Source organism: Falco peregrinus, chromosome 3, assembly GCF_023634155.1.
Source record: "Falco peregrinus isolate bFalPer1 chromosome 3, bFalPer1.pri, whole genome shotgun sequence".
Lineage (NCBI taxonomy): Eukaryota > Metazoa > Chordata > Aves > Falconiformes > Falconidae > Falco > Falco peregrinus.
In genome coordinates this window covers 117709109-117736287 of record NC_073723.1, presented here as the reverse complement: position 1 = coordinate 117736287, position 27179 = coordinate 117709109, and the positions used below count along the sequence as shown (strand labels likewise).

Sequence of the window (27179 nt, the reverse complement as noted above, 5' to 3'; positions counted from 1 at the left end):
GCTATGCCTGAAACCAAAGGATGAGGCCACCAGTGCAATCTTTAGCTTCCAAATCTTGATTCTCTGATCTGTTCTTGTAGCTAAAATTAAAGAGCTACAAAAAACTAACCAAGGCAGCCAGCTCTTTTGGTTACTTTATAAATTTGACAGTGCTTGAACTTCTGAGTTTTTCATTTTTGCAGTGTCTTCAGGAAATCATTTCTTTTTAAAGCAAAAATCAAGCCATCTTTTTTTCAAAGCGATTAGATCCGGTAATTTTTTTAAACTAAGGAGTCATGGTAACACTTCTGTAAGGGAGCCAAAGTACTGTTGCAAGTAGAAATACAAAATTTAGGCTTTTTTTCATAATTATGCAACACGATCTCCAAGTTCTATATTTAGATCTCTAAAAAACAATTTATATTACTGTGTCCATAACTGAAAAATTAAAACATTGATCATTTGATGGTGTTTTCTTAAGGTGGTGGGGTTTTTTGGTTGCACCTCTAGTCGCTTGACTTCCTTGTGATCTGCATTATTTGAAAGATGCTTTTCAGCCCCTGAGGCTGTGTTTGGCAGTCTGGTCAGAAGGATGATGGTAACCCATTGTTTCTATTTTTGTTTGGATGATACCAGAATATTACTAGGTGGATAATCCCTCAACTATCTGATATGCTGGTCTTCCGAGACTGTAAACATGAATGTTTAGTCTGAAGCATATAGTTTCTGACATGGACAGAAGTCACAGGAAACACAAGATATTGCAGCTGCCCTCTTTAAATTCTGGTAATGACTAAGCAGTCTTCAGTTTCAGTTTTGTCTTGCAGCTTTAATCCAGTTACGTGTGTAATCTTGTGAAAGTGTCTCTCTTTCCCCTGAGATGTGAGAAGTTGTATTTAGAGCACTTTCGACTCAGAAGAAATATTTATAGTTCTTGGGTTTGCTGTTGAAATGACACAGTTTAATTTTTAAGGAAGGGTCACGCTCCTCTCCTAATAAGCATCTGTAAATAATAATTTGTGATGGCTCTGTATGGTGTGACAGCTTCTTGTTAGTTGGACCAAAGAGTGCATAATGGTTCATCAGATATTTGGAATCGGTAATAATGGATTGGCTCCAAATTTGGGGGAACTTGTCATCTAGTTGTTGGCCATTAAATAAAAACTGTACATGAGCAGACATCTCTGGAAAAGAAAAGCCAGTGAGCTATGGGCTATGTTCTTATGAAAAATTTTGGGTGTTATTCTTGTACAAGGGAAAGTGCATTAATGACTGTAAGAGCCTGCCTTGAAGATGATGTTCATTTTTCTCCATTTGGGTTGTCTGTTATGAGGTAACTGTCTCCTGCCATCTCTCAGTGGAAGTTTAATTTCTAGCCAGATTTGAGGTGTTTGTGGACTAGTTCCTGATTGGCCTACCTTAATGACCTACTTCCAGAAGGTTATTTGGACTTTGTTCCAGATCTCCCTCAGGCTGCAGCATGCCTTCAGTTCAGTCACGCTACATCAGTGTTTTTCCAAGATTCTGTAATTCACAATATACAATTAAAAATCAGAACCTTATTTTGAGAGACGAAAATTTGTAGTTGCATCGCCTGCATCAAGTTAAGGACTTCTGACACGTTTTTATGGCTATGTGCCTCAGGCTTACAACTTAAAAACCCTGTTATGAATTGCTTGTGTGATGAAGTTGCATTCATGGAATGAAATGCAGCTTATAAGAATTTCATAATCCAGACCATCCTCTAGGATGTCACTCGTTTGAGCTTCTGTTTATTAGGAATGTTTTCAACGTCACTGAAATTCGTAGTGTCAGTACGTGTTGGCACCGCTAATGAAATTACAGATTTCAAATAGTGCAGCAGCTTGAATGATTAAAAACTTGCCTGATTTGCTGACGGCTGCTGCATTAGAGCAGGCATATGCAGTTAAGCGTAGTTGGGGCTGGTTCCTTTGTAGGTTTAGGAGCCTACACGTGGGTGCTGTGTTTGCGGTGGAGGCATGAGGTTGGGGACTGACAGGGGAAGACACAGCAGAAGCGACACGCAGAACTGTACTGGCAGTTTCCTACTGTTACCTGTTGAAGTTATTTGTAGGGCATTCTCTACTGTTTGTTCTTATTTTTGTTTGTTATCCTGGTTTTGGCCTTCTGGAATCCTAGATGTGAAGGGAGGAAGAGGCAAGCTGGGCTAGCACTATAAAGAGGTAGCCTCTGTCCAGATTCCATTAATACAATTAGAAACGTTCATATATTCACAGAGAATGAGGGTGGTATGTCCTGTCATAATTCAAACTCTAAAATGATGCTTGTTTGAGGAATATAAGCAGCCCTATTTTTATCTTGTTTAGAAATTGAAAAAATGCAGAAGGGTGAAACAACAAAGAAGGATGAGGAAGAGAACTACCTGGATTTATTTTCCCACAAGAATATGAAACTGAAAGAACGAGTTCTGATACCTGTCAAACAGTACCCCAAGGTGAGGGCCAGAAAATAGCTTACTGAATCTCTGTGATTTGCTTATTTTCTGTGGATTTTATGGCTGACTTTGAGACAGTAGCTGTCAAAGTGTCATCAGGAGTTACACCAGTGTTCCACGATCGCTATGGAATTTTTCCTATGCAAGCTTGCAGGATCTTATTTCTAATATATTACATTTCTAGAATGTCTTGGGATAAAGCTAAATGGCGATGCAGAGTTGTGATCTTTTATTACTAGAATAGATACTTCCATCTGTAGAGCTTTGTGTTTTACAGTTAAAAACTCATTTAACTCTTTTAAGACTTGCTGCCTGTAAAACTACTGGAGAGTAGATGTTAGAATTAAATGCTTTATATGAGTCAATTTAGCTGGATTTTCTGGTGGAACATTTCTACATGAAAAGAATGTTCTGGAACTTAAATTTTCCTCTGTATTTTTTGGTCTGAATTTTTTGCTGAGGTGAAGAGAAAATGGAGTGGCTACATTTTTTGTCAGCCCGCATAACCTTCAGAAAACCTTTTGTTAAGGCTACTGAGCTCTGGAGATAATTTTTTTTTTTTCCTTCATTTACAGTTCAACTTTGTTGGAAAGATTTTGGGACCTCAAGGCAACACCATCAAGAGACTTCAGGAAGAAACTGGTGCTAAGATATCTGTGCTTGGGAAGGGTTCAATGCGAGATAAAGCAAAGGTAAGGGTGTCACCCTTGAGAACATACATAATGTATTAATGCTTTTCATATCACTGTGAGAAATGGTGGTTCAAAAGATTAAACCATTAAGATCCAAAAGGAAAAGTAGTAGGAAGTCATGCTTCTGAAATTGCTCTGTTCATATTGGGGGCAGAAGTGTGATGCATGCTTTGTGACTGTCTTAGAGATCTGTCGTCATCTTTTGATGTCCCGTACCCTTGAATGCAGAGGTAGGTTATTCGAAAGGTGAAGTACCAAGTTTATAAAATAAGAATTAATCCCAGCTGCTCTGTGAAAAGTCATTCACTAAAGGCATACGTTTCCCCTCCAGGGAAAGGGAAAAAAAAAAAGTATCCTTTTTCCAGCTGTTCCCTGTGAAATCCTTAAATTCTCGTGGCTCACTGAAGATGTTGGAGCAGTATTTTCCTGGTAATGTTTAGTGAATCACGAAGTGCTGGGAGGTTTTTTTAACAGAAAATAGGAAAATAATTTCTATTCTTCCTGCTTACTTCCAAAATTGAGCTAACATTCAACAGACCTGTAACTTAATTCAGCTTTTTACTTAAGCAGGAATAAAAGCTTTTACATTTCTAGCGTATTTGTAGCTGGTTGAAGCCATCTGAATATCATGGGTATCTGAGAGCAGAGCTACACAGCAGGCTTGTTTCAGGCACGCCACATCCCTGGAAGTGTTCAAGGCCAGGTTGGATGGGGCTTTGAGCAGCCTGGTCTAGTGGAAGATGTCCCTGCCCGTGGTGGGAGGCTTAAAACTAGATGATCTTTAAGGTCCCTTCCAACCCAAACCGTGACATTCTATGATTAGACTTCACTAGATGGTAGCTACAGAGCACCTCGGGCAGAAAGGTGGTGTAGAGGAAGAACAACACTGCTTAAATATGCTTAATTTTCTGGAAAAAGTGGCTGGCATCAATGCATTAGCGAAAACATCGGTTACCTGAAAAGGCAGCTATAAAAGGCTGGAAGATATAGATTGCACGTGGCTTTTTAAAATACTATATGCTCATGTCCATCGTATGTTGCCATGATCTGTGTCCAGGCATGGCCAAAATGCTTTTACAGACGTTTCCTGTAAAGGCTTAGAAAACAGGTAAAAGAAGAATAGTTTCTCTGCACCTTACTTAGCTTTAGGAATCTAATCTGCTTTGTTTCAGGAGGAAGAACTGCGTAAAGGGGGAGATCCTAAATATGCTCATCTAAATATGGATTTGCATGTCTTCATTGAAGTTTTTGGACCCCCCTGCGAAGCATACGCTCTAATGGCTCACGCCATGGAAGAAGTCAAGAAGTTCCTGGTTCCAGTATGTATATTGGTGTTCTCTCCTTTTTGAGGGACGTGGATGGGTTGGGAATCTGGCTATAAGGATGGGTAGGATTTGCGCAGTGCTCGTGCTACAGGAATTGGTGTAGTTAAAGAAGCCTGAAGTATTAAGTGTGTGTGGCAGCTGAAGATGACCCCGTTAATCTTGCATGAAGGCATGTCTTATTCCCCTAACCGTAAGTAGAAAGACATACACTTACAGGGTGATTGTATAGAACACTTGAAGCAGGTGTTTCTCACCCAGTACTAGCTGTGGACACTGGAGGGTGGGTAGCTTGTATGGCTCTGGGCATCGGTTTTAGCAGGAGAATAAGTTTAGCAGTGCCTGGCATAGAAGAGACTTCGTGGATGGGTGCCTCTGACTTGGACCCACGGTGTAGAAATCTGGCTAGAAAACTTCATTGGTCGGATCAGAGGCTAAGTACAGAGGTGTTTGCTCTGCTCTGAAGGGGTGGTGAGAAGATGAGGTGGGTGACTGCCCAGGCAGCTCAGTAGTAGTATTCCATGTTGTAGCTATTTTGAAACACACCTGTTAAATCAGTATTTCTACCGTTTTAAACATGAGTAATGTGAAGGAACCTCTTTTTGCTAACCAGGCATTTATACAATGATGGTTGTTAATCTGTTTGGGGATGTCTTCTAGTGGTGAACCTTGTAAGACCTTGTGGTCAAATCTATGTCAGTTTTGTGCCAGTATGTAACACGACAATGCTAGAGTATTCCCTCCAAGAACTGCAGAACTTGAAGGAGTCTTTCACAGGTTATTAAAACAACAGTGTTGCTCGCTAAATTAGGAAAAAACAAAATGGGAAAGAAGCGCACAGAGCCCCCTGCTTCTGGCTGGCTTGGCTCAGAGACCTGGCAGGTAGAGAGCTGAGTATACCCTGGCACCGTGCTCTGCAGCTGAGCCTGGAGAGCTGAGCTGTTCTGCCTGCAGTACCAGGGGCGGGTGGAACCTGAGAGCAGTGGGTAGTAGGGATGGGTACTGTGTGATTTCTGTGAGTCTGAGACAGAGAGGAGGAGAGATTGCTGTGAAGTGTCTTTGAAGGAAAGAGGTCATCTTCAAGGAGCCACTGGGATGTACAGAACCTCAGCCTGCTAAAGCAAGTGTGCGGCCTTGCTATTTAAAGTGTCTTATCTATCACTGCCTTCAAACAATGTGTTAAAGTTGTGAAAATTGACAGAGAAGTCACTATGGAAGCCAGCAGTGCTGTGAAGACACATCTGGTAGGAGACTCCTTGCTTTGTAGTGTTGCCATGGCATCGTGAAGATGCTGGTGCAAGGCTCAGCTTGCCTGTGTGTTGAGGGGAGGGGTGGGGTGCGATGATTTCTGTGGGGTCACCAGAGATCTGTACCAATTCCTGAAGCTAGATCCCCCTGAGACCATAAAAATACACCGAGTCAGAAACATACTGCATTCCTAAGAATTTGAAAAGACGACCTGGATTTGCAAATGGGTGTTTGCTCTTCGTCAGGCTGCATCCTACCCTGTTCTTTTAGTGTGTCAGGAGCACAGCGGTTTGTTGTTACCTCCTGTGGGCTCTTGCCAGTTGCTGGCCTTTCAATGGCAGCTGTAAGATGCTTGAGGTGAGATACATCTTGCCTGACTTCACCTATTTGTAAATAAATCTTGGTGACGCCCTTGGGATGCCAAATATCAGGTACCTCTAGAGCACCTATGAGAGAGGTCTCCTCCCCAGGAACCAGCTGTAGAGCTCACAGCAGCTCCTGGACATGCAGGTGATGTGCCTGTCTTGGCCAGTTTGGAGAAAGCTGGAAGTTGTCCAGTGCTGCCTGCTGAGCAAATCCCAGTAAAACTAACCAGCAAATTTTAATTTAGGACGATCAGGTTATTTTGATTCCAGCACGGTAGCCTGTCATATCCAGGAGCACAGACTGGCTAGTTAGCTGTTCTTTGGAGTTTACTCTTTCCTCTTCTTAGGATATGATGGATGATATCTGTCAGGAGCAATTCTTGGAGCTCTCCTATCTGAACGGTGTACCAGAGCCAACTCGCGGCCGAGGAGTCCCCGTGCGAGGAAGGGGAGCTGCTCCACCGCCGCCTCCACCTGTTCCAAGGTACCTTTCCCAAAAGCAGGGACCTGGAAATGCTGTGTCTTGCTCAGAGTCGTCCTGCCAGATGAGGTTAAGCCACTTGTTCTTACATATCAGCTGTTGGCCTTGACCTTGGCTTTTGGCCAAGGCTTTCTAGCCTTGTGTTGCAGGCTTGCTTTTAGCAAGCTGGCATCAAATGTTTTGCATGTTTCAAGGTGCGATCTAGCACGGTGAATGCCTCCTGTATTATTTTTGATGTTTGAAATGGGTAGCTTCACAAAGTAATCTATCAGAAACTGGCCTACAAAATCGTGCAGATGTGTCATGTTTGCTTCTGTAGCCTTCAGCAGAATAAGCATTTTCAGTTTAAACTGACCATCCCTTGAAAGTTATAGGGTGGCATTATTCTGTCACTGCTGTCAAGGTGTTGGGATAAATTGGCGATAAAACTCCGTTACTGTAGTTCTTGCTTCACTACCTATTTCATGCAGGGGAAGTCTTTACTTCTGAGTGTTTAGCCCAGAAGCATCCCTGCTCATCTCATCATTGATCTTTACAGTTCTGGAGGTCTGGCAGTCATTACAGGTTAGTGATAGAGGGTTGCTTAAAATGAACTCTGAGAAATTACTTGCCCAGAGTTCTGTATCAGATTTGTTTCTTTGTCTGTACAACATCTAATGCAGTAGAGTTCTCATACCAGAAGAGGTTTTGTAAATCCTGTGACACAACAATGCTACGAATTCTTGCGCTTTCATTCTTGATGAAGTGGCTTAGTTGCTGGTAACTGTATTTATTTATCAAGCTGTTGCATTTTAAAGCAGGTGTAAGAAGCGTATGCGCTGCCCTCAGTATTCAGCACGGCCGTAGCTGTTCACAATCCTTTTCATCTCCTTTCCAGGGGGCGTGGTGTCGGTCCTCCCCCTCCTCCTCCTCGGGGGGCCCTTGTGCGAGGAGCCCCAGTGCGGGGTGCCATTGCCAGGGGAGCTGCCGTAGCCCGCGGAGTTCCTCCTCCCCCAGCAGTACGGGGTGCGCCTGCACCCAGAGCACGTGCCACTGGCATCCAGAGAATACCGCTTCCTCCTCCTCCCGCACCAGAAACCTACGAGGAATATGTAAGAAACTATCTATCTTTGGGGTTTTGAATTCCAGCTAGCTGACCATCTATTAGATACTCAGCATTATTGAAATAAGGGGTGACCACAGGAAGATCACTTTGAAGAAGGGACTGCTGGTGCAGACACTGCTGTGGTGCTGGGTGGGTGACCTGCTCTGCCTCTTCAGCCCTCAAAGAGGGGAACTGCTAGTGTCCTAAAAACAGGGTAAGGGGTGTTTTTTATAAAGCTGAAATGTGCCCCAAGACTGAAGTTTGCTGTAACTGTCATGGTAGAAAAATGACATCACAAAGATGGATGTAGTCCTCATTGCGTTCTCTTCCTGCAAGAAAATTCTTTAAGCAAGAAACACCAAAAGTTTCTTACTTCCCTTAAAATCCTTGAAGTAATTATGTTAATTAACATGATGATGTTTCAAGTCGCAGAACTAAGCACCACCCTCCTGCCAAGCTTATCTTGGCATCTGTGCTCTTGGTAGTCTAAAGGAAAAACAAGACAACTGTTTGATGCACAACAGCATTATTAGGAATCATCACAAATACTGATACTCTGAATCTGTTTCTTTTCTTGGTAAAACTTCCTAGTTTTTCCACTGAAACCTATCATAAATTAATAGATTGGGTTTTGCCTACCTGTAAATCTGTGTTTTAGCTAAGTTACAGGCCTCGTGGCACATGGATTTGTACCACAGAAAAACTGCAGCCTTAGACACATAAATGACTTTCAAATGCATTGTAAATATTAGTATGTAAATATTCATTCCTCCCTAGCCACAGGACACAAGCAGATCTTACGATTGAGCACCTTTGCTGCCACAGGCTCCTCTGAAAGCTGCTGTAGTCAGAATTCAGTTTTGCCATTACTCATGGTCAGGCATTATGCTTTGGTCCTTCCATTAACGCCGTTATTGTCATCATCCATTTCAGGGCTATGATGATGCATATGCAGACCAGAGCTATGAGGGGTATGAAGGCTACTACAGCCAGGGCCAAGGGTAAGTTTGTCTCCTGTCTGTTACTGAGAAAATTATGCATGATCTTTTTTCTGTTTTCTTATAAGGGAATGGAAGCACTCATTTCTCAGTTTGAGCTGTAGGGAAAGTGCCCTATTCTCTTGGAATCCAGGAGTGCCTGAGAAATAACTTTTGGGAGTGTCCAAGTGTCCTTGACAGTTCTGTAAAAGCAGCGGTCAGACACACCACAGCCACGAGCAATATTGGGCATTTTTGCTTTTCTAGTGTTTTCTGCAAGTTGTGTCAGTTCAAGAATACAATTTCAGCATTGAATATAACCAACATAATTACTCTTCCAGGAACACAGAATACTATGATTATGGACACGGGGAGGCACAGGAAACCTATGAAGCTTATGGTATGTCTGGGAATACTGTTCTTTTGACAGGGAAGGGGGCTGCACATAATTGGGAATTGCTTGTGGCCAACCAGCTGTTTTCCAGTGCCACACCACCCTCCGAGCAAAAACTTACTGAGGAGGGCCTCAAGTAGTTTTCATGGTAGAAATTTCTACCCTACAGATTATCCAGGTCTGAAAAACCAAAGGCGTTCTGTGGTTTTTTTGGTTCTTATCTAGCTTGATTGTCTCAAAGGTGACACTTTTAAAATTCCGGTTTTTAACTAAGGAACTATCTTTTAATTTCCTTATAGCTTTAGAATATTTTAAGAGCTCTGGATTTCCACCCACAGCACTACTTTTGCTGCAGTCTGGTTTTCACGGATTATATTTCATTGAGCTGGATGAGTGCATGGTTCCATCTGCTTCCTTATCCTCAAAAACCCACTAGCTGATACTGACTCTGCACTATGCATTTGCTTGAAAAACGGATTTAAATGTTGTATGAAGGCCTCCCTTTGACTAGGTGGAAAAATTTTGGTCAATATGACTTGGAAGTGTTCTATGAAGTTTAGCTAATTTGAATTATGTAAAGCTATCAATTTAGGCTAGACTAAGGGGTGTGGGAGACCGGCTTAGCCAGAACTGTGTAAATCACCAACTGTTGAAAACAATAAGCCTTACATCTGAGGTGCTGGCAATAAAGGATTAGGTGACTGCATGTGGGTTTTTTTAAAGCCAGTTCATATAGCCCAGCTTATGAATGACATCTGTGTGTGGCAAGGAGTAAGATTCATTTGCCTTTCTCTGTAAACAAGCTGAACTATAAACAAGTTACGGAAGCTTTACGGCGAGCTGCTTAATGGCACGCAAATCCACAGGACTGAAAACGGTCCCTTTAGCAGTGTCAGTTGCCTGAAGGTGTGAATGAATGCAGGTAGTGAAGGTAATGACCAGCTGGAGGGGCTTTCTGGGATCCTCAGGAACTGGGAATACCCTCTGCTGTGTCATGCCGGTAAAAGGGAAGCAGAGTTGTTAATATGGTGCCTGTCTCCTGTGCCAGCCTCAGGGTGTTCCCTGTTTTGGGATTAAGTCGTGAGAAGTTCAAATTCAGGTGCCTAACCTGGGATGCTTTTCCAATGCAAGATGCATTTGAGTAGACAGCTGCTGTCAGTAACATTGGCTATCTTTCCTGCCTTCAATGGCTTGGTTTGTTGCCTGTGTTAGTCACGCAGCACAAAGAGGCTTTTGTGCCTCCTACTTGGTAGGAGAGCGGTGGTGTTGTCTGGGATATGAAGGCCAAAATGCTCATTGTATACTTGGCATGAAGTTGCCACAGCTAATCTGTTTATCCACAGTAATTTCCTTTGGTCTCTGCTTTCATGAAAACAGAATTAGCGAAATAAATTGTTGAGCCAGGCTGGAGACAGTTTTGAGAAAATGGAAACGTGCTCCATGGTGGTAGGAACAGGCTCGGCTGTCTTCTGGGCTTCAGACACTTGCTTTCGTAAACTGGTGACCTTGGAGAGAATGGCAGGCATGCAGGTCTGAATGTTGCAAGCACAAGCCGTAATGAAAGCTGAGCTTGGATATTTGGGGCTTGAGCTAGCTCAGGGACAATAGGGGTGTGAACTTCATTTGCTTCGGTGGCAGTTGTATGTAGCAGAAGGGTTTGGGCTGTCCTGTCGAGCGCTTTGTCCCATCAGGAGTTGATGCTGGGACAGCACTAGCAGGTGATGTCTGCTCCGAAGAAATGAGCAGGTGCTACGTGAGCTGCGGCTGTAAATCTCCTGATTCTCTAAACGTGGAGGTGAAGGAACAGCAAGTCACAGTCAGAAAGCAGACAGGTCAGAAGTTCAGTCAGACGCACTGCCATCCTACAGCAGCGTAGGCACTTAATTATTTTGGCACAATTATCCAGGAGCTGCCTTGCTGGGCGCCTGGGAAGGAGAGAAGCGCTACCTGTAGCAACCCCCCCCCCCCCCAGCCATACATACCCCGGGCTTATAGGTGCTGCTGGCTGCTAGCCTGAGGGGCCGTGACTGCTGCAACCTGCCGTGCCTGGCTGCCAGAGCTACCCCGTGAACTGGCTTCAGCTCTGCTGAAATTAATTACTGCTGAAAGGCACTGGGTTTGTCCAAGTTGGTACCAAGCCGGGCTGTTGGAGCTGCACGCTTCCCAGGGATCCCGCGCAAGGGGCTTTTTCTCTGGTAACATCAGACGTGCTGGAAATGACAGGTTTTGATGGACAGCGGAGTGTTTTGCAGACTGGTTTTGGGGTGAAACTGCTGTGAAGATGTCCCACATCTCTGCGTCGACTCCGGAGGGGAGCCTGGCCGGCACCACCACTTCCTCTGTGCCCCTGGGCTCACAGCGCATCCTTGACATTATCCCTCTCTTTTCCGCAGGGCAAGATGACTGGAATGGAACCAGGCCCTCCCTGAAGGCCCCGCCGGCCAGGCCAGTGAAGGGGGCCTACAGAGAGCACCCATACGGACGTTATTAAAAAACAAACATGAGGGAAAAATATCAGTTATGAGCAAACAGTTGTTACTGATTCTTGTATCTCCCAGGATTCCCGTTGCTTTACCCACACCAGACAAGTAATTGTCTAACTGTTTTTCTTCGTGGCCCTTTTTCTCCCACTCCATCCTCACCCTGCATTCTGGCTTCTGTACGTAGTATCTTAAAATGAGTTAAATAGATTTAGAGGACCGACTTTTAATTTTTTTTTTCTAAGTGTGTAGATGGCTTTTTCTTTCTTTGTTGTTTAGATAAACACAACTGTACCTTTTTTAATAAAAAAAAAGTTGAGTTAAAAATGTTAGTTTCAAAAGTGACATGCTTTGCTTAGCAGTTATGAAATTAAGGTTTTGTTAACCTATTAAGTTTGGTTTTAAGGAACCCATAAAAGTTGTAGTTGCAGAATCCCAAAGTAGGCTACATTTCAAAATTCAGGGCTGTTTTTAAGAATTTAAAATCATAATGTAACGGTAGTAGCTGCCACCGTTTAAAAGTAACCTCAGATGTCAAACTTTCCTTAAAAGCAGATTGCTGGTGAATCTTAAATTTATATTTTAATACAAAGGATCCTCAAACAAATTAAATAGCATTTTTTAAAGGTAATTGACTTAAAAGGAAAAAAAAAATTAGGTTTGTAAAATTGACTTTTCTTATGTGGGTTTTGAAATCTAGCCCCGAACATGCGGTGTTGAGAGATGCTTGGGAAGCAGATGTTTCAGTGTAAAGGGGTTCTTAGTTTGATTCTATATGAAGAACTTTTAAGGGAAAAACAAATTAAAGCATGGCTCTAATTGCCCAGTGTTTGATATTAGAAAACAGAGTATTACGTGAGTAGGTCTGAACTCTGTAAAATTACAGTCTTCTCATTTTTATAGTGCTTGGGGCAGATAACACAGTGCAAGTTTAAAACTGACAAAAAAAAATTGTCATTATTAGCAATCCCATTGACTTGTTCAAGTGTATCTCAACACTAGCTTTGCATAAAAAGGGACACTGCAGCTGAAAAAGAGGAAAAATTTCACGTTGTACATAGGATAAAGTCCTAATTGGATTTGTACACTGTCCTCCCACTCTGTTCTTGAAGATTAAATGCTACATGTGTAAGTCTGCCTAAATAGGTAGCTAAAACTTGTCAAAATGTCTGCCGCAGTTTGTCAATAAAGTTTAGTCCTTTTTTAATCCAAGTAAATGTGATGAATTGTCATTTTGTTTGTTGAGCAATAAAATAGCAATTTTTTTTCAAATAAATTTAAATTAATGCTAAAGCTAATTGTCTTTTTAAAACATGGAGACATTCTAAAAATGGTGGTTTTTGTAATTCTCACAAAAAGTTTATCAAGGTCATTGGATGAGCTTAATTTAAAAAAAAAAAAAAAAAAAAAAGGCAAGCAAAATTGTTTTTCACCCCCTGGAAGTTGTTGAAAGCAGTTTGATCCTGGACTGTGGCAGAAATCTGACTTCAGTCTGCTGGAAAGTGTTTATGGTTCTTTGCTGAATTACTGATTCAGATTTCAGGTGGCCTCGCAGTGTACGCCAGGCTGCAGACTCCAGATTGAGTCTGAAATGGCTGGTTTAAACGTAGCGTGACAAAATGAATGCTGAAAAAAATCCCCGGCTTAGCTGCCACCAGGAGGAGAAGGAAGCTTGCTTTCTGCTTTATGTAAACACCCCTAACCCCCTTGGCTGAGATGATGCCCTTCCTACTTTACGGTGGCCTTTACTTGGAAAGCCGCTTTAAAAACGTATCTTTGTTTGAGAAGGATGCTGCAGTTGTTCCTCATATCCTTCTGAGAGGGTGTGTATGTCTAGATATATAATATAATAGTTTAAAGTAAACTGCTTCTTAGAGAGACATGAAAAATGGTTTGTATTTCCCTTCTGCCAGGTGAATCTGGCGTTCTAGGGGGAGAGAATTAAACTGCTCGGGGGTGAAAAATAGAGCATTAGGAGCCAAACTGCTCGTAGCAGTGCATGATTGAGGGGAATACTTTTAAAACAAAAAGTTGTATTTGTAGATTGTTATTAAAGTGTAAATAACTGAATTTTCAACAATGGTTTGGAGTCAGCTTTCAGGGCATAATGTCTTGCTTGATGAAAAGATCACCCTATTGCCCCCCTTTTAAAGGAAAATTATCGCAGGAGAATCAGGATGTGTAAAGCTAACATGCATCGCAAAACCCAAAAGGTAACCTAAATGTCTGATTTTAATAGCACATTTCTCTTTTACATAAACTGTGACGGCAACTTGCATAAACTTTATTGAAACAATTCTTCAGATGTTAAGTTTAATGTAAAAATTTGCAAAAAATGTTTAAAATAAACATTTAAAAAAAAACATGCTTCTGCATAAATTAGCAATAACTTTAATAATGTGCCCTTTGAAAATGCACTGTAATGTAATGTGGGCAAAAAGGAATCGGCGAGCTTAAATATCAAAAGATGTAAAATGACAACGAATATAGATAGTCCTGCTACTGCCAAAAAAAAATTCTGCTCAGTTATTTAAAAATGTAAAATGATGGCCCTTTTTAGACCCCAGTATTGATATTTACTGTGAAATATTCAAAGCTCAGCTTAAGTTGCATGTTTTCCTTCCTGTGTAATTGCATGCAGGAATCTTTTTTTTCTTTTTTTTTTTTTTTTTCTTTTGATTTGTGCTTGCATTAAGGAGACTCACAAATGTCTTCAATTTGCAGGAGTCAAGAGTACATCGCTATGAATCACTTGGGTGAAGATGAGCAGGGGCAACACGAAGTGGGTGAGTTTGTTTATTTTTGCAACCCCTTGCAAGCTGCTAACATGTTCTGTGTGGGAAGTGAAGGGCGGCACCATCTGAGCTGCTAAATTGAAGCCATTCTTTATAGACGCACAAATAAATTACTCTTGCGAAAGGCAAGTTGCACGACTGACGCTCTTGCAGAGGTCGCGGTGTGGAGGAGGCTTCAGTATGTACCTGTGTAGAGCTCTCCCACCGAGAGCCCACGGAGAAGGAGGTTTTAAGTGGATTTGAGGAGGAAAATGTAGTAAGATGTGTTTCTTGCAGCTGATTCCCATTTGGGGTGCTGACCTTCATGAGAGTGCTCTCAGCATCAGAGTAGCGTCGAAGTTGTTACCCAGCGCTCCAGAAACGGAGCAGCTCAAGGAATGGCTCAATAAGAATTCCTCTATGAGTCCATAATGCATTAAAATCATACACCACAGATTTTTAGACCAGATGCTGCCCAGCTAGACCTTGCTAGTTCTAACCTTTCCACACCCCCATCGACGGGCTCTGAAATGTGATCTGGCCACTGGCTGGTCTTTTATGGCTTTTTGTCTGATGTTGTGGCCTGACGTGGCTCCATCTGTGGTCGCGCCATCCTGGCTGGAACACATTTAGCTCAAAGCCCCGCAGGGCTGCGTGCCTGGTGTCAGCGAGTGAACGCCCTGAGCCCTCGGGAGGGGTGATGGACCCCCGGCACCTTTGGGTGCAGGTCAGCACCCATGGCAAGTGAACGCCCTGAGCCCTCGGGAGGGGTGATGGACCCCCAGCAGGGGTGATGGACCCCTGGCACCTATGGGTGCTGATCAGCACCCACAGCAGCGGGGCTCCCTCTGGCGGCTGCTGTGGCCCCACTGGTGGCTGGTTCTCCAATCAATACCTTAAAAAACGCACACCAGTGCTTGCAAACCGAGTGGTACCTTGGTTGAGGAGATTATCACGCATCGGTGGAGTGACCTGCTTACACAGCAAGGACACATCTCCCTCCAGGCCCAAAGGCAGCAGCCATAAGCGTTTCCTTTGGGGACAGCTAATCACTTTCTCTCGAATCTGGAGATCACTGAAAGTCTGAGCTCCATAAATAAAAAAACAAAGAAATAAACCCTTGCAATGCTGAAGAAGTCTAATGGCTTCAAAAGACAGCCATGAAAGGCCCTGGGCGTAGGACATAGAAGGACATAAGTCTTGTTTTATTTGGAATTGTAAAGCTACCAAACGAGCTTCTCTTATCTTAGGAGTATGAGGAACGAGAAAGTGCTAATATGTGGAAATGCCACAAGAGCGTGAGATTAGCCTCGGTTCTTTGACTATAACTTGAAAATTGGATCCGTAGTTTTCTGCTAGGGGAACTCATAGCGTGTCTGGATTTGTGGCCTGTTTATTGAATGCATCTTCATTTACAATGTAATTGGAACATCAATTTATATGGTGTTATACCAATCTTTCCCATTTCTTTCTTAATAGGCACAGCTTTTATATCAAGTGGAAAAGATTTGATAGAGATCATCTATTATGATGCAGGTTTTTACCAGTAGAAGCGGATCTTATGACACTGCCTTTGGAGTAATACAGCTTGCTTGTGCGTTGCATTTGTTGCATGGTTATGTGAAAGATTTTAATGTTATGGAGGAATGTAAATCTTAATATATTGAAATAACTGTATATGCTAAAAGTATTTTGAAAACATGCCCTGCATCAAACATCTTCCTCCCTCTCATAGCGTTAGTATATTCAGATTTTAGCCTAGAGTGTTGCAAAAGCTAATTTGAGATCCCAAAATAGCCATCAGCGTCAGATACGTCTCTCAAAGATGCTCTAATTAGCCAGACGTTCCAGGGGTGACACAGGGCTCGCTGAAATTTGTGAGGGGTAGAGATTCCTTTGAGTACTTGAAGTCTGAGTCACCTAAATAACCTTCCCTTTTCTGCTGACACGTAGCCACTGGAGGTAGTATTCTGCTGGCTGTGCGCTCGCAAGCGCCACTGACCTTTCATCTCCTGATTTCCCCCAAAGGGCTAACCCACATTATCTTATTTGTAGGATTTTGGTAAAGAACATATTGTCCTGCACAGTGTGATGTACAGCAGCAGTCACGTCTCCTCTGTGGAAGTGTTTCCCCAACAATACCGTTTCTCCCAAGAGAAGCCTGGCTCTAGAAACATCCTCCTGCTGCAGAGCGCTCCGTGCCTCAGCAGCCCCATTGCTCCGGCCCTTGCTCCGAGTGGCCGCAGCTGCTTCAGCCTCTGGTCCAGCCCTTTGCTATAAATATTCAGGCTGACCCTGCTTGGAGCTGGTACAGACCTGGACTTTACACCTCCTCGGTGAGGTCTCGCCATGCGTAGCGGTCCGTAGTAGCTTGGACAGCAACAGGAGTGTGAAACGGAGCTTGTAGGAAAAATGCTCCAGCTGGTATTGCAGAGATGTCCCCAGCAGCTTTTCCTGGCAGGAGACTGTCCTACCCTGCCCATTCCTCACCCCTGGTTTCAAGTTGCTGTTCAGATTATTAAACCAAGCAAGTAGCTACAAGCTTTACAACTTAACCTATGGTGTTTTTATGTTTCATTTCAAACACTTCCAGTAAGACTAAAACGTTACCTTGATGTGACCCTCTGTAAAATGCCGTATTTGGGAAGTTGTTTAAGTGCACAGCTGGATTCCCCATTCGGCTGTTACAGCAGATGATTCTTTTTGTACAGAATGAGTTTTTAAATTTGTATGAGAGCATCTATCACGAACAGAGCCAAGAGAAACAGTTTAAACGTATGCGTCTTCCCTTGCTGCTGCTCTCCTAAAGAACGCTGGGGCTGGGGGGGGTCCTGCAGTCTCCGATAGACCCTCCAAGCGATCCCAGCGGAGAGGAGACCAGCTGTGCCCTGTCTGCTGGGAGACGCAGGGGAAAAGAGACACTGCCGCTCGCACGGCTCCTGGCTGGGCTGCGAGGAGCAAGTACATGTGGTGCTTTTGGGGAGGAAGGCAGGGCTGGGGGAAATTCTTCTTTCGTTGATAAACCTATAGCGTCTCGGATGAGATGTTGGACACGTGCCCCATTTGTAAGCTTTGAGGGGGAGGAATTCCTGCAGGTTAGTCAGGGCCCGTGGGAATTCCCGTCTCGAATGTGGATGTTCCTCCTCTTTCTCGACTTGGGAAGCTCCGTTCCTGTGAGCACAGAACAGAAACCTTGGCTCTTGCTGCTCAGTCGAGCCTTCCATCGTTACCATATGTTTTAATAGAAATGTTTGTTTCCACACTCGTTTTGCTCCTTTTGCAAAGCGGGATGAATCTCCAACGAGCTGATAAAGGAACCTGGTGAAGATGCCGTTGGCTTTGCTGTGGATGGGCGGGAGGAACCTGCCAGCTCCGGCTGAGCGTTGGAACACCGGAGCCTCGCTGGAGAGCAGTAACTCTTGTGAAATAGAAAGTTTTCTGATGAAGCTATTACTTTTACTATTGGTTTTAGGCCGAAATGCAACCAAAGGCTTCTACATGGTGTTCCACAAACCTGTTTTTAACTTGACATCACTACATCCCACCTGTTACCTCTGTTGTTATTGCTGGAAGACTGTTAAAGCCGCAGGTGCCCGGATGCTCCTGGGTTTTGACGGCTCCTGCCCGACGTAGGAAATGGAAAGATCAGCCCTGTGAAGGTTCATCCATTTCGGAGACAGCTTTGCCTCCAGCCCAGGCAGGTTGGATCTGGGATTGTGTAACGCGCCATCCGTACCGACACCCACGAGCGGAGGGGATGGAGGAAGGATGCTGCGGGGAAAACGTATCAAGGTGAATCACGGCGTTAAAATAACTTGTCTAGGAAAACTGGCAAGCCCTTCTGCAGCTGGTATTTAGCGAGAAGCATCCGACAGATGTTGAAAGTGATTAGTCATTCCCTGTAATAAAGGCCTGGCATTGAATTTTTTTTTATTATTATTTATTTTTAATTTGGGGTGTGGGGTTTCAACGGCATCAGGTTTTCCCCTTGCTTCTCTCCCTGTTGCGGCGTTGATGGGGGTGGGGGTGCTGTGCCCCAGGGGGGGTACCCGGGGGGGGGGCAGCCTCGAAACGCGGGGGCGGGGCCGGCGGGGGCGGGGCGGGGCCGGGCGGCGCGCAGGAGGTTTGGCCGCTACCGGCCGCCATCGCGCCGCCGGCCCCGCCCGCCATATTGTGCCCGGCGCCAGGCGGAGCGGCGGCCGGAGATGGGTGAGGGCGGCCGAGCGGCGGGACGGAGCCGGGCCCCGGGGCTGGCGGCGGGACGGGGGCGAGGGGCGGGCGGGGGGAGGGGAGGGGGGGAGAGGGCCGAGCGGCCGCCGGGGAGCCTGCAGCTGGCCCCGCCCGCCGCCCTGAGGGGGGCGGCTCCGCGCCGCGGCCTGGCCCGGACCCCCGGCCCCCAGCCCCTCGTGTGCCCCCGCCGCTCTCTCGGACCCCCGGTGGGGTCTCCAGAGCCCCCCGGTGCTCTGCTGGGGCTCGGCGCCCCCGGAGCTCCCACAGCTCCACCGCAGCCCCGGCCTGCGCCCCAGGGGCCTTTATAGCCCCCGTTACCCTGTTGCCCCCCCCGAGGCCCTGCGGCCCCCACACAGTAGCCACTTGTGCCCCCGGAATCCCCAGTTGTCCCCTGTAGCCTGTGCCTGCGCCCCTGAAGGGTCTGTGGCTCTTGCCAGCGCCTCTGCAGACCCCATAGCCCCTGGCCTGCGCCCCCACAGCCGCCCCTGCTCCATCAGAGCCCCCCTCGGAGCTCCTGCAGCTCCCGGCTCTGCTCCCCTGCTCTCTTCCCGGCCCCGACACTTGCATCCTACCACTTTTCCCTGTCAGACTCTCTTCTCCTGGTGTCCTGGGCTCAAACCCGCTGCCTTCGCCTCCCTCCAAAGTCCTGCCCATCTGGTGCCCCCAACACAGCCCGTGTCGTACCCTGGGGGGGCCCCCCATGCACAGCCTGCCCTGTTTGCCAGCACCTCTGTGTCACAAGGGCTCCGTGTGCCGTGACACATACTGGGCTTTCTGCCCTTTGCTCTGTCCCCACCAGTTTCTCCAGTGCTGCAGCCACCGCTGTGCCCCACTGGCCCGTGTGATAGCACCCATCTTTGGGGTATCTTTGCTTTTTGTGGGTGCAGCCCCCTTGCTCCCTGTCCCTCTTTCTTTGGCGCTAGTGCAGCAGTTTGCTGGAGGACTCCGGAGCTCAGCATAAGCTTTAAAACTTCTTTAAGCACAGTCTCTTAAGCCTTAAGCAATTTATTTTTTTTACTCTAGATGCTGATTGCTCCGTGATGCAAACTGGAAATTAGTGATCAGAAAATGTTAAGCAATTGATACGAACTGATCCGAGATCCTTCACAGCTCAGATTGCGCTTCTAGTAAATGGCATGTCATCACCCTGTCGTTCCTCTAAGTTGTGTAGATTCCTCTAAAGTTTAACAGGATTCAGAGAAGGTTTTTAAAACCTTGGTATTCGTGTTATTGTTTACACTGTGGCAAGCAAGCTCTAGAAAAGCTAACTTTGGGCTAACGTCCTCTTGAGCTCTGTGTCATGCAAACATACAGCAACAACAAATACCCTAAAAATGCTTCTTTTTCCCTGTCTTAAAGGAGAAAAAAAAAAAAAGAAGGCCTTTTGTGCGCTTTTGCAGCGTCCCTTTAAAAGAGCTGTGAATCTTTGATTCCGGCACAAAATTGGGCAAAAGGGGACTTAGGTAATATCCCCAATTTACCGAATCCTTTGAGCGAAGTGTTTAGCATCTCGGTAAGTGTATCGCTCTGCCTGTAAAACAGGGATAACACCACAGCAAGGCAGATTAAATTCTTTGTAAACTGCCTTGGGTTGGGAGGGAGGCCTGAAAAGCTTCTTCCTGCTCCCGTGGAAGTCTGCATACGTTAGGCTTTAAACTCTCGATGAATTTGCAGTACCTTAACAAGCTGCTGCATGTCCTAGGAGCGTCAGGGGCTATCTGGGGCCGCATCTATAGCCTCTGGCAAATACAAGAGATAGAGAAAAGGGCTGAGCAAAGTTGCATTATTCTGCTTTGTGCTGCAAGCTGGCAGAGGGAGCGATAGGTTACTGCCGGTCACCAGGGTGTGGTAAGCAGGATGAGCCTTAAATGATAAATCTTTTCCTTTCAGTTTTAAGGACTGAAGACATAATCACGCAGTGAACAGCAGAGAAGCCACCTTGAAGAACAGGCCTTCGCACCCTCTGTTGTTATGGCAGGGGGAAGGCGGGGTCCTAACCGTACCTCCTACTGCCGAAATCCCCTCTGTGAACCTGGGGCCGCTGGCGGCTCCGGCCATTCCACGAGCTCCTCCGTCACGGGTGTGCGCTCACGCACCAGGTACGTTTGGCTCTCCACGTCTTCACATCTAGCCAGCTGCTCCTCTCCGAGGCGGGTGTGAGGCCACCTGTATCTCCCCATCTCACACACTGCTGGTTTTCCAGTGGCTCAGCAGTTTGTTAATTCCCAGTGTCTAGCTGAAATCCTTTTTCTGTATGTGGCAGTGTCCATGCCACATGTAGTGGGGATAGGTGGGTTCTAATTTGCCTGAGACTGTTAAATGCTTTAGCAGACTGTGACAGACTTCCAGGAGCGTTAAAAGCTTTTAGTGACCATTTAGTGGAAAGTAAGAGTAGAGACAAATTTTTATCCAAAGCCTGACTCTGGGGTTCAGCTTCTACATCTCCTGTGCCCTGAAGTTTATGTCAGGTGAGGCATTTCTGGGGTAGAGTTTAGCTAGGTCAGGTGTTGTGTAGGCTGTGAGTTTGGTTGTGGTTTTTTTCCGGGTTCTAGCCTAGCTGGCTGGTTGCATTTCTGCGACTGAGGTAGAGAAGAGGAAGGAGAAGCAGAGCACCGACAGCAATGCGTAAACAGGAGGTGCCTTATGAACTCTCTGCAAAGAAAATGTTAGATCTGTCTTAACATACTCCCTGCTTACAGCCCTAGGCCAAGAAATTTACAGGGATACAGTTATTCAAACAAGTTATTGCAAGGCCACAGAAGGTGGAGCAATCCACCTTGTACATACTTTGCTGTGAGAGCATGCATATAGGCCCTTACCACCAGTAGCTAAGGCAGTACAAGTCCATGCCCCACTTTCCCCCTAATGATTTTTCTCCGGAGCTGTACCCTCTGATACCCGTCACTACATGGCAGTCCAGGCTGAGGAGTCCCAAAGTGCTTTATGGATATGAGAGCCTTGTTGCTGCTCTTGCAAGGACACCCTTAGATTTCCTGTGTCTGCTCAAAGCAGAAAAGGCTTTGTATTTATATTTAAAGCCCTTTTCTGGAGGACCAGAACAGGAACTCTTGCTCTGTGTACAGGAGCGGAGTTTATTGGTGGATGTATCAATCCCGAGGAGGTGAATCAGTCTTGTCAGCTTGGGAATCTGGGGCTTTTGGAGAGACAGCTTGGGTTCCTAAAGCTTTTCCCTCACGCATGGCCTTGTTTTAGGCTGCCAGCCTTCTGTTTTAAAAAGCACGGACTGATCCACCTGTGTCCACCCCTAGGCTAGAAGTCTTTCTGCAGTCACACTCGGGAGACTTTTGTGGTTTCATTTTGGGATTTTCAATAGGAGTTTGTGCTCTGTAATTCCTTTGAAACCCACACCCAGATTCCTTTGACTGTTGTTATTTAGAGATTGCAAATCAGGGGAGATATATCTAGTATATATTAATTCCCTTCCCTTTGATTAAAAGGTTTGCTGTCTGGGATTGTGTGCGTGCTCACACAGGAGTACACACCTCTGACTAAACTTGTTTTTCCTCCACCGTTGAATAGAAGTTGAAGAATGAGAAAGGGCTTGTGTTTAATTGCTCTGTATTTCATGTTCAAGCGCTCTTAGAAATCTAAATAGCAACTGGAGGCCTAAAAGCTTCCAATTAATTAAGAGGGCCACTGGTTGCCCCTTGAATAGCATAACACAGCCACAGCTTTTGAACCTGACTCAATGCAAGGGATTTAATATCGAATGACCTGGTGCTGTAGGCTGGCCTGGTTCCAAATCTGCCTTTCGCTGGGCAAATTCCTGCTCACATCTGCCTGTAGCAGGCGTTCTAGCCATCTTCAGGGTGTTGGCACTTCTGGTTTGTGGCAGCCATTGACCGTGACAGTCAGCTTAGGTTTCTCAGTCAGTATTAGGCCACCAACTGGGCTGGAGGGCAGCGCTGTGTTTATCTCAGGGAAGTGACTGCAGGCTTTTGGTTTTCCTTGGTAGGAGCGGTTCAGGTACAGGCCTTTCCAGCCCACCGTTGGCAACTCAGACAGTCGTCCCCCTCCGGCACTGTAAGATCCCAGAGCTGCCTGTGGAGAGGAGTGTGCTGTTTGAACTCCAGCTCTTCTTCTGTCATCTCGTTGCTCTGTTTGTCCACTACATCAACATCTACAAAACTGTGTGGTGGTACCCACCCTCCCATCCGCCTTCGCACACGTCATTGGTAAGCACCAAAGGACAGCTGCTGTCCGGTGATACTCACAGACTGTCTCTTGGGTTGTTAGACATAAAATTTTCTATATATGTTTGATGCAAACCACATGTGACTCTGCAGCCCTGGAGGGTTGCTCACGTGACTGTTATTTGGCGAATTTTGGGCACTGGCTGTCTGCTTGGCATTCTCTTTCTGGTCTTGGAAGAGAGAGTCCGAGGAGAAGAGAGTAACTTGGGAGCTTCTCTGGTGAATGTGGGTTTCTGCTGCCTGATGGAAAGTGGAATCATTTTGTTTTTGTCACCGCAGAACTTTCATCTTATTGACTTCAACGTGCTGACAGTGACAACAATCGTCCTGGCACGCCGGCTGATCGGTGCTATTGTGAAGGAGGTAAAGTCCCCAAGCAGATCTCAGAACCGTTCTTTCCTCTCAGGCAAAATGTAAAGCCGTGTGTCCCTTCTGCAGTTCCAAACTCTTTTGCCCCTTTCTAAAGAACTTTGTGCTATGGCCAAGTCAAAAACCTAGGCACGGTTTCTAACGGGAAGAACGTAGACCAGAAACGAGCACCTCAAACCGTTGCTTGTGACTCTGTCCTTCTGTGATTGTTTCTGAATTACTGTCTCAACTAGACTGTAGTAATTCTGCTTTGCTTTCTTGCAAAGAACAGTATTTGGCTCTTCTCCTGTTCTCTTAATTACTTGAGCTTTCTTGCAAGGAGGAGCTGGTGTAGGTTGGTTTCTGCTGACTGCGGAAGCTTTCTGCGGGGAGCAGGTCCAGGAGAGTAGGCTGGTCACCCCGATAACTCGAGACCTTAACAAGAAACCCTGAGAGCTCTCCTCACTCCAGCTTGAGGAATGGGGCCCTGGGATTTGGAGAGTCCAGACTCCCAGCTACAAGAAGGCCTCCCCTTCCTGGTGGCAGTCCAGCAGAGCCTTTCACTAGCTCTTCCTTCATGCGTATGGAGTTGATTTTACAGATTGAGTGCTGCTCATTTGCCGTTTGCTCCCTGTAGGAAGAGTGAATTGGTCTCCCCTCTGCCCAGCTCTCTCTTCTCTTCCCACAGGCTTCACAGAGTGGCAAAGTCTCCCTGCCACGCTCTATTTTCCTCGTGATCACTCGGTTTGCTGTTCTCACTGGCACAGGCTGGAGTTTGTGTCGATCAATAATTCACCTTTTCAGAACCTACTCTTTCCTTAATCTCCTGTTCCTGTGTTACCCGTAAGTATCTCTTCTGTCACTTGTGTGTGATTTCTAATGTTGCTTCCCTGCAGCGAGTGTTGCTCAGTTGAAATGAAACCTGAAAGTAAATAAACACTCAATTACCTGGTAACAGAACTTAAACTACCCTTTTCCCTCTTGCTGCGTCACATTTCTTCTCGGTGGCAGGGCATATCTTTAATTTACCTATATTTCAGCTTTAATGAAAGCATTAATTACTAGATTTCTGGTGTTCTCTGAAAAGGATTGTATGCTTTTCTCATGGTATTGAGAGAACCCGTGTCTTCGGTTTACCTTAGTTCTTAGGTGCCTCTGCCAGGTGGAGTGAATCAAACAGCTTCCCTGCTTCACGTTAACTAACAAAAGGAAGCCAGTTCTATTTCCAGTAGAGGAAGTAGCTCCCTTCTTTCTGGTAGATGCAGGAGAAAGCATCTCATAAAGATCTGAGACGTGGGGCTTGTGTTTGAGATCAGACTGGTGAAGCTCTTTCCTGGAGCTTATGTAGGTACTAGATGCCATTTAGGAGGGGGATGTGAACACAGCGCTGCCAGGCGTTTCATGGGGAGCTCGTAGGGAAGTAACCGCCTTTCTGCACTTTGCTGCTCCAGGTTTGGCATGTACATTCCCTTCCTTCAGCTGAACTGTGACTTTCGGAAGACAGGCCTCTTCTCCCAGGTGGCCAACATCGGTCCCAGAGAGACCGGCGAGGTGAACTCCAGGGGCCGGGACTACCTGACTGTCCTAAAGGAAACCTGGAAGCAGCACACTCGTCAGATGTACGGCATGGAAGCCATGCCCACTCACGCCTGCTGCCTCTCCCCAGATCTCATCCGCAATGAGGTGGAATACCTGAAAATGGACTTTAACTGGCGGATGAAAGAGGTGCTGGTGAGCTCCATGCTCAGTGCCTACTACGTGGCCTTTGTGCCGGTCTGGTTTGTGAAGGTGAGCAAGGGCCGTCATGGCTCTTGCAGATGGGGAGGACTGCGGGGAGGTGGGCTCTGGGTTGTGGAGGAGGTCTGCTTCTCGCTTTTTGCTTCACTGGAGCGTGGGCAAGGTTAGTCGGAGGGCTGGTCGGCTGTCACAAACCCGTTCACAGAAGCTTTGTGAAAAGCAAGAAGTAAAACCCACCAGGTTTAGCTGTGCTTAAGCTCCAGAAAACAGAGGATAGTATTGTCCTGATGAGGTGTGTTCTGTCATGAGGGTGTGCATCCATCTGTTAGGGAGCGGTGCCTTCCTCCTGCCTCCCCGTGAAGCTAGAAGGACTCCAGGCCAGCCAGTCCTTCGCACGCTGACCTTCTGTGAGGACGGGGCTCCAGGACAAGGGGATTGACCTTAATAGGGGAGGCAGACCTTAATAAAAGAACCTTGCTAGGTTTCTTAGCTGTTTTATTGAAGTTCCTAATATGTTTCACAGTGAGAATAACATAGTAAATATGTCAGACCTCGGGGGTGAGCCCAAGTCCCCTTCCCCTGAGGGGCTGGTGCTCCCACCCATTGTCGGCTGAGCTGGGGGAGCATCAGGAACTATCTCCCTCTTTTTGGCGGTGGGTGATGATACCATAAATGTTTCGCTGTGGCGTGTTCAGGAGTTGTACAGCAGCCGTCCTATGTGGGCGCTTCTTTTTCAAGCCAGATGAACAGCTCCGTGAAAAAGCCCTTGTTTTACCTGCCTGAGTGATTTGTGTTTTGATGGCTTTGTTAGGTGAGGCTGTCCAAACACGTTGTCCCACGTTCTTCTTGTCCCCCTCACAGAACACTCAGTACTATGACAAACGCTGGTCGTGTGAACTCTTCCTTCTGGTTTCCATCAGTACGTCTGTGATCCTGATGCAGTACCTCTTACCCGCGCGCTACTGTGACTTGCTCCATAAAGCCGCCGCACACCTGGGCTGCTGGCAGAAGGTCGATCCAGCCCTCTGCTCCAATGTGCTGCAGCATCAGTAAGGAACTCTCTCCTGGGGCTAGGGCTGGAGTTTTCTCTTAGTTGGCATGCTTGTTGGCGTGAGCAGAGGCTGGATGGGGGAGCTCAGCTTTCCAGCTATCTTTTGTCCTCCTTCTGTTGCTTAAAAAAAAAAAGAGAGAGAGAAAGAAAAATGAAAGCAGAGTTGTCGGCTGACACATCTGACAGCGCGCAGACGCTATCTGTACTGTCCACTTCCAAGCGCAGCAAGCAGATACGATTTTTAGCGAGATGCCTGCTGTTTCTGGGCACAGGTAGCTGCCGTTTGTCACTGCCGTAGTTACGTGCCTCAGCAGGCCAGATTCTGCCCCGGTAAATGATGGCAGGCCAACGCTGCGGAAATAGCGCGGGCGTTATCCCGGCTGATGGTGGGAAGGCAGCAGACACCCCCCCCCCCTTCAGCTGTGGAGATAGAAATAAGGGCTCTCTGCTCGTTCCCTGCAGGTGGACAGAGGAGTGCATGTGGCCACAGGGAGTGTTAGTGAAACACAGCAAGAACGTGTACAAAGCTGTGGGTCATTACAACGTGGCAGTGCCCTCGGACGTCTCGCACTTCCGTTTTCACGTAAGATCGCGCCTCCTTTCTGGGGACCGAGGTGTGGTGGCTCGGCAGGGGCACGGTCCCCTTGTCCTGAACGCCTCGGGCTGCGTGAGCTGGCGCTCCGAGCAGGATAGCTGCCCACGGGGTGTTCCAGGGTGGTGGGACAAGTGGGCTTTGGCACGGCATTTCATGTTAGTCCCACATCTCCCGTCGGTGCTGCCAGAAGGGCGACTCTGGCCCCTGCAAATCGGGGCTCTGTCTGGAGCCCTTCATGGGTGAATGTTGCGTCTCCAGAGGGGAATCCCAGAGGAATTGTCGTAGACCTCTGCCTCACACATCCCAAAGGGTCTGTCTGACCTTCCTCGGTGACTTATTGTGGTCTCTCCTACAGTTCTTTTTCAGCAAACCACTGAGAATCCTCAACATCCTGATTCTGCTGGAAGGAGCCGTCATCTTCTACCAGCTTTACTCGCTGATTTCGTCAGAGAAGTGGCACCAGACTATCTCGCTGGCTCTGATCCTCTTCAGCAATTACTACGCCTTCTTCAAGCTGCTGCGTGACCGTCTGGTGCTGGGCAAAGCCTACTCATACTCTGCCAGCAGAGACTCAGAGCAGAAGTTAAATTAAAACAATTGCACTGATGCTCAGCTTATTACAAAACAAACAAAACAAGAAACCCTCAGAGCTTTGTATTTTTGTTACCACTGCTTTTTTTTCTTTGATAACTGATGTAATTAAAAGGAAAAAACATATTTTTTTACTCCCAA

General features: G+C 46.3%; 2 protein-coding genes across 5 annotated transcripts in view; both read left to right on the top strand.

The window, feature by feature from the left end:
• Positions 1 to 18195, top strand: part of KHDRBS1 (KH RNA binding domain containing, signal transduction associated 1) — a 23152-nt gene extending 4957 nt beyond the window's left edge. Inside the window, 8 exon segments of the mRNA XM_005239788.3 lie at positions 2328 to 2455; positions 3031 to 3147; positions 4320 to 4466; positions 6430 to 6566; positions 7441 to 7654; positions 8581 to 8648; positions 8966 to 9024; positions 11412 to 18195. Of these exon segments, the coding sequence (XP_005239845.2) occupies positions 2328 to 2455; positions 3031 to 3147; positions 4320 to 4466; positions 6430 to 6566; positions 7441 to 7654; positions 8581 to 8648; positions 8966 to 9024; positions 11412 to 11509 (968 nt within the window). The 3' untranslated portion in view covers positions 11510 to 18195.
• On the top strand, positions 17926 to 27179 carry TMEM39B (transmembrane protein 39B). Of its 4 annotated transcripts, none has more exons than XM_055798169.1 (9): positions 17926 to 18064; positions 20393 to 20601; positions 22479 to 22698; positions 22996 to 23079; positions 23753 to 23907; positions 24516 to 24795; positions 25663 to 25850; positions 26315 to 26435; positions 26803 to 27179. In XM_055798169.1, the coding sequence occupies exons 2-9, from the start codon at positions 20474 to 20476 to the stop codon at positions 27037 to 27039; spliced, it is 1413 nt and encodes a 470-aa protein (XP_055654144.1). In that variant the 5' UTR covers positions 17926 to 18064; positions 20393 to 20473; the 3' UTR covers positions 27040 to 27179. The 4 variants fall into 4 exon arrangements, with proteins under 4 accessions (XP_055654144.1, XP_055654140.1, XP_055654142.1 ...); XM_055798165.1 differs by having other exon boundaries at positions 24516 to 24852; XM_055798167.1 differs by lacking the exon at positions 17926 to 18064 and adding an exon at positions 18378 to 18481 and having other exon boundaries at positions 24516 to 24852.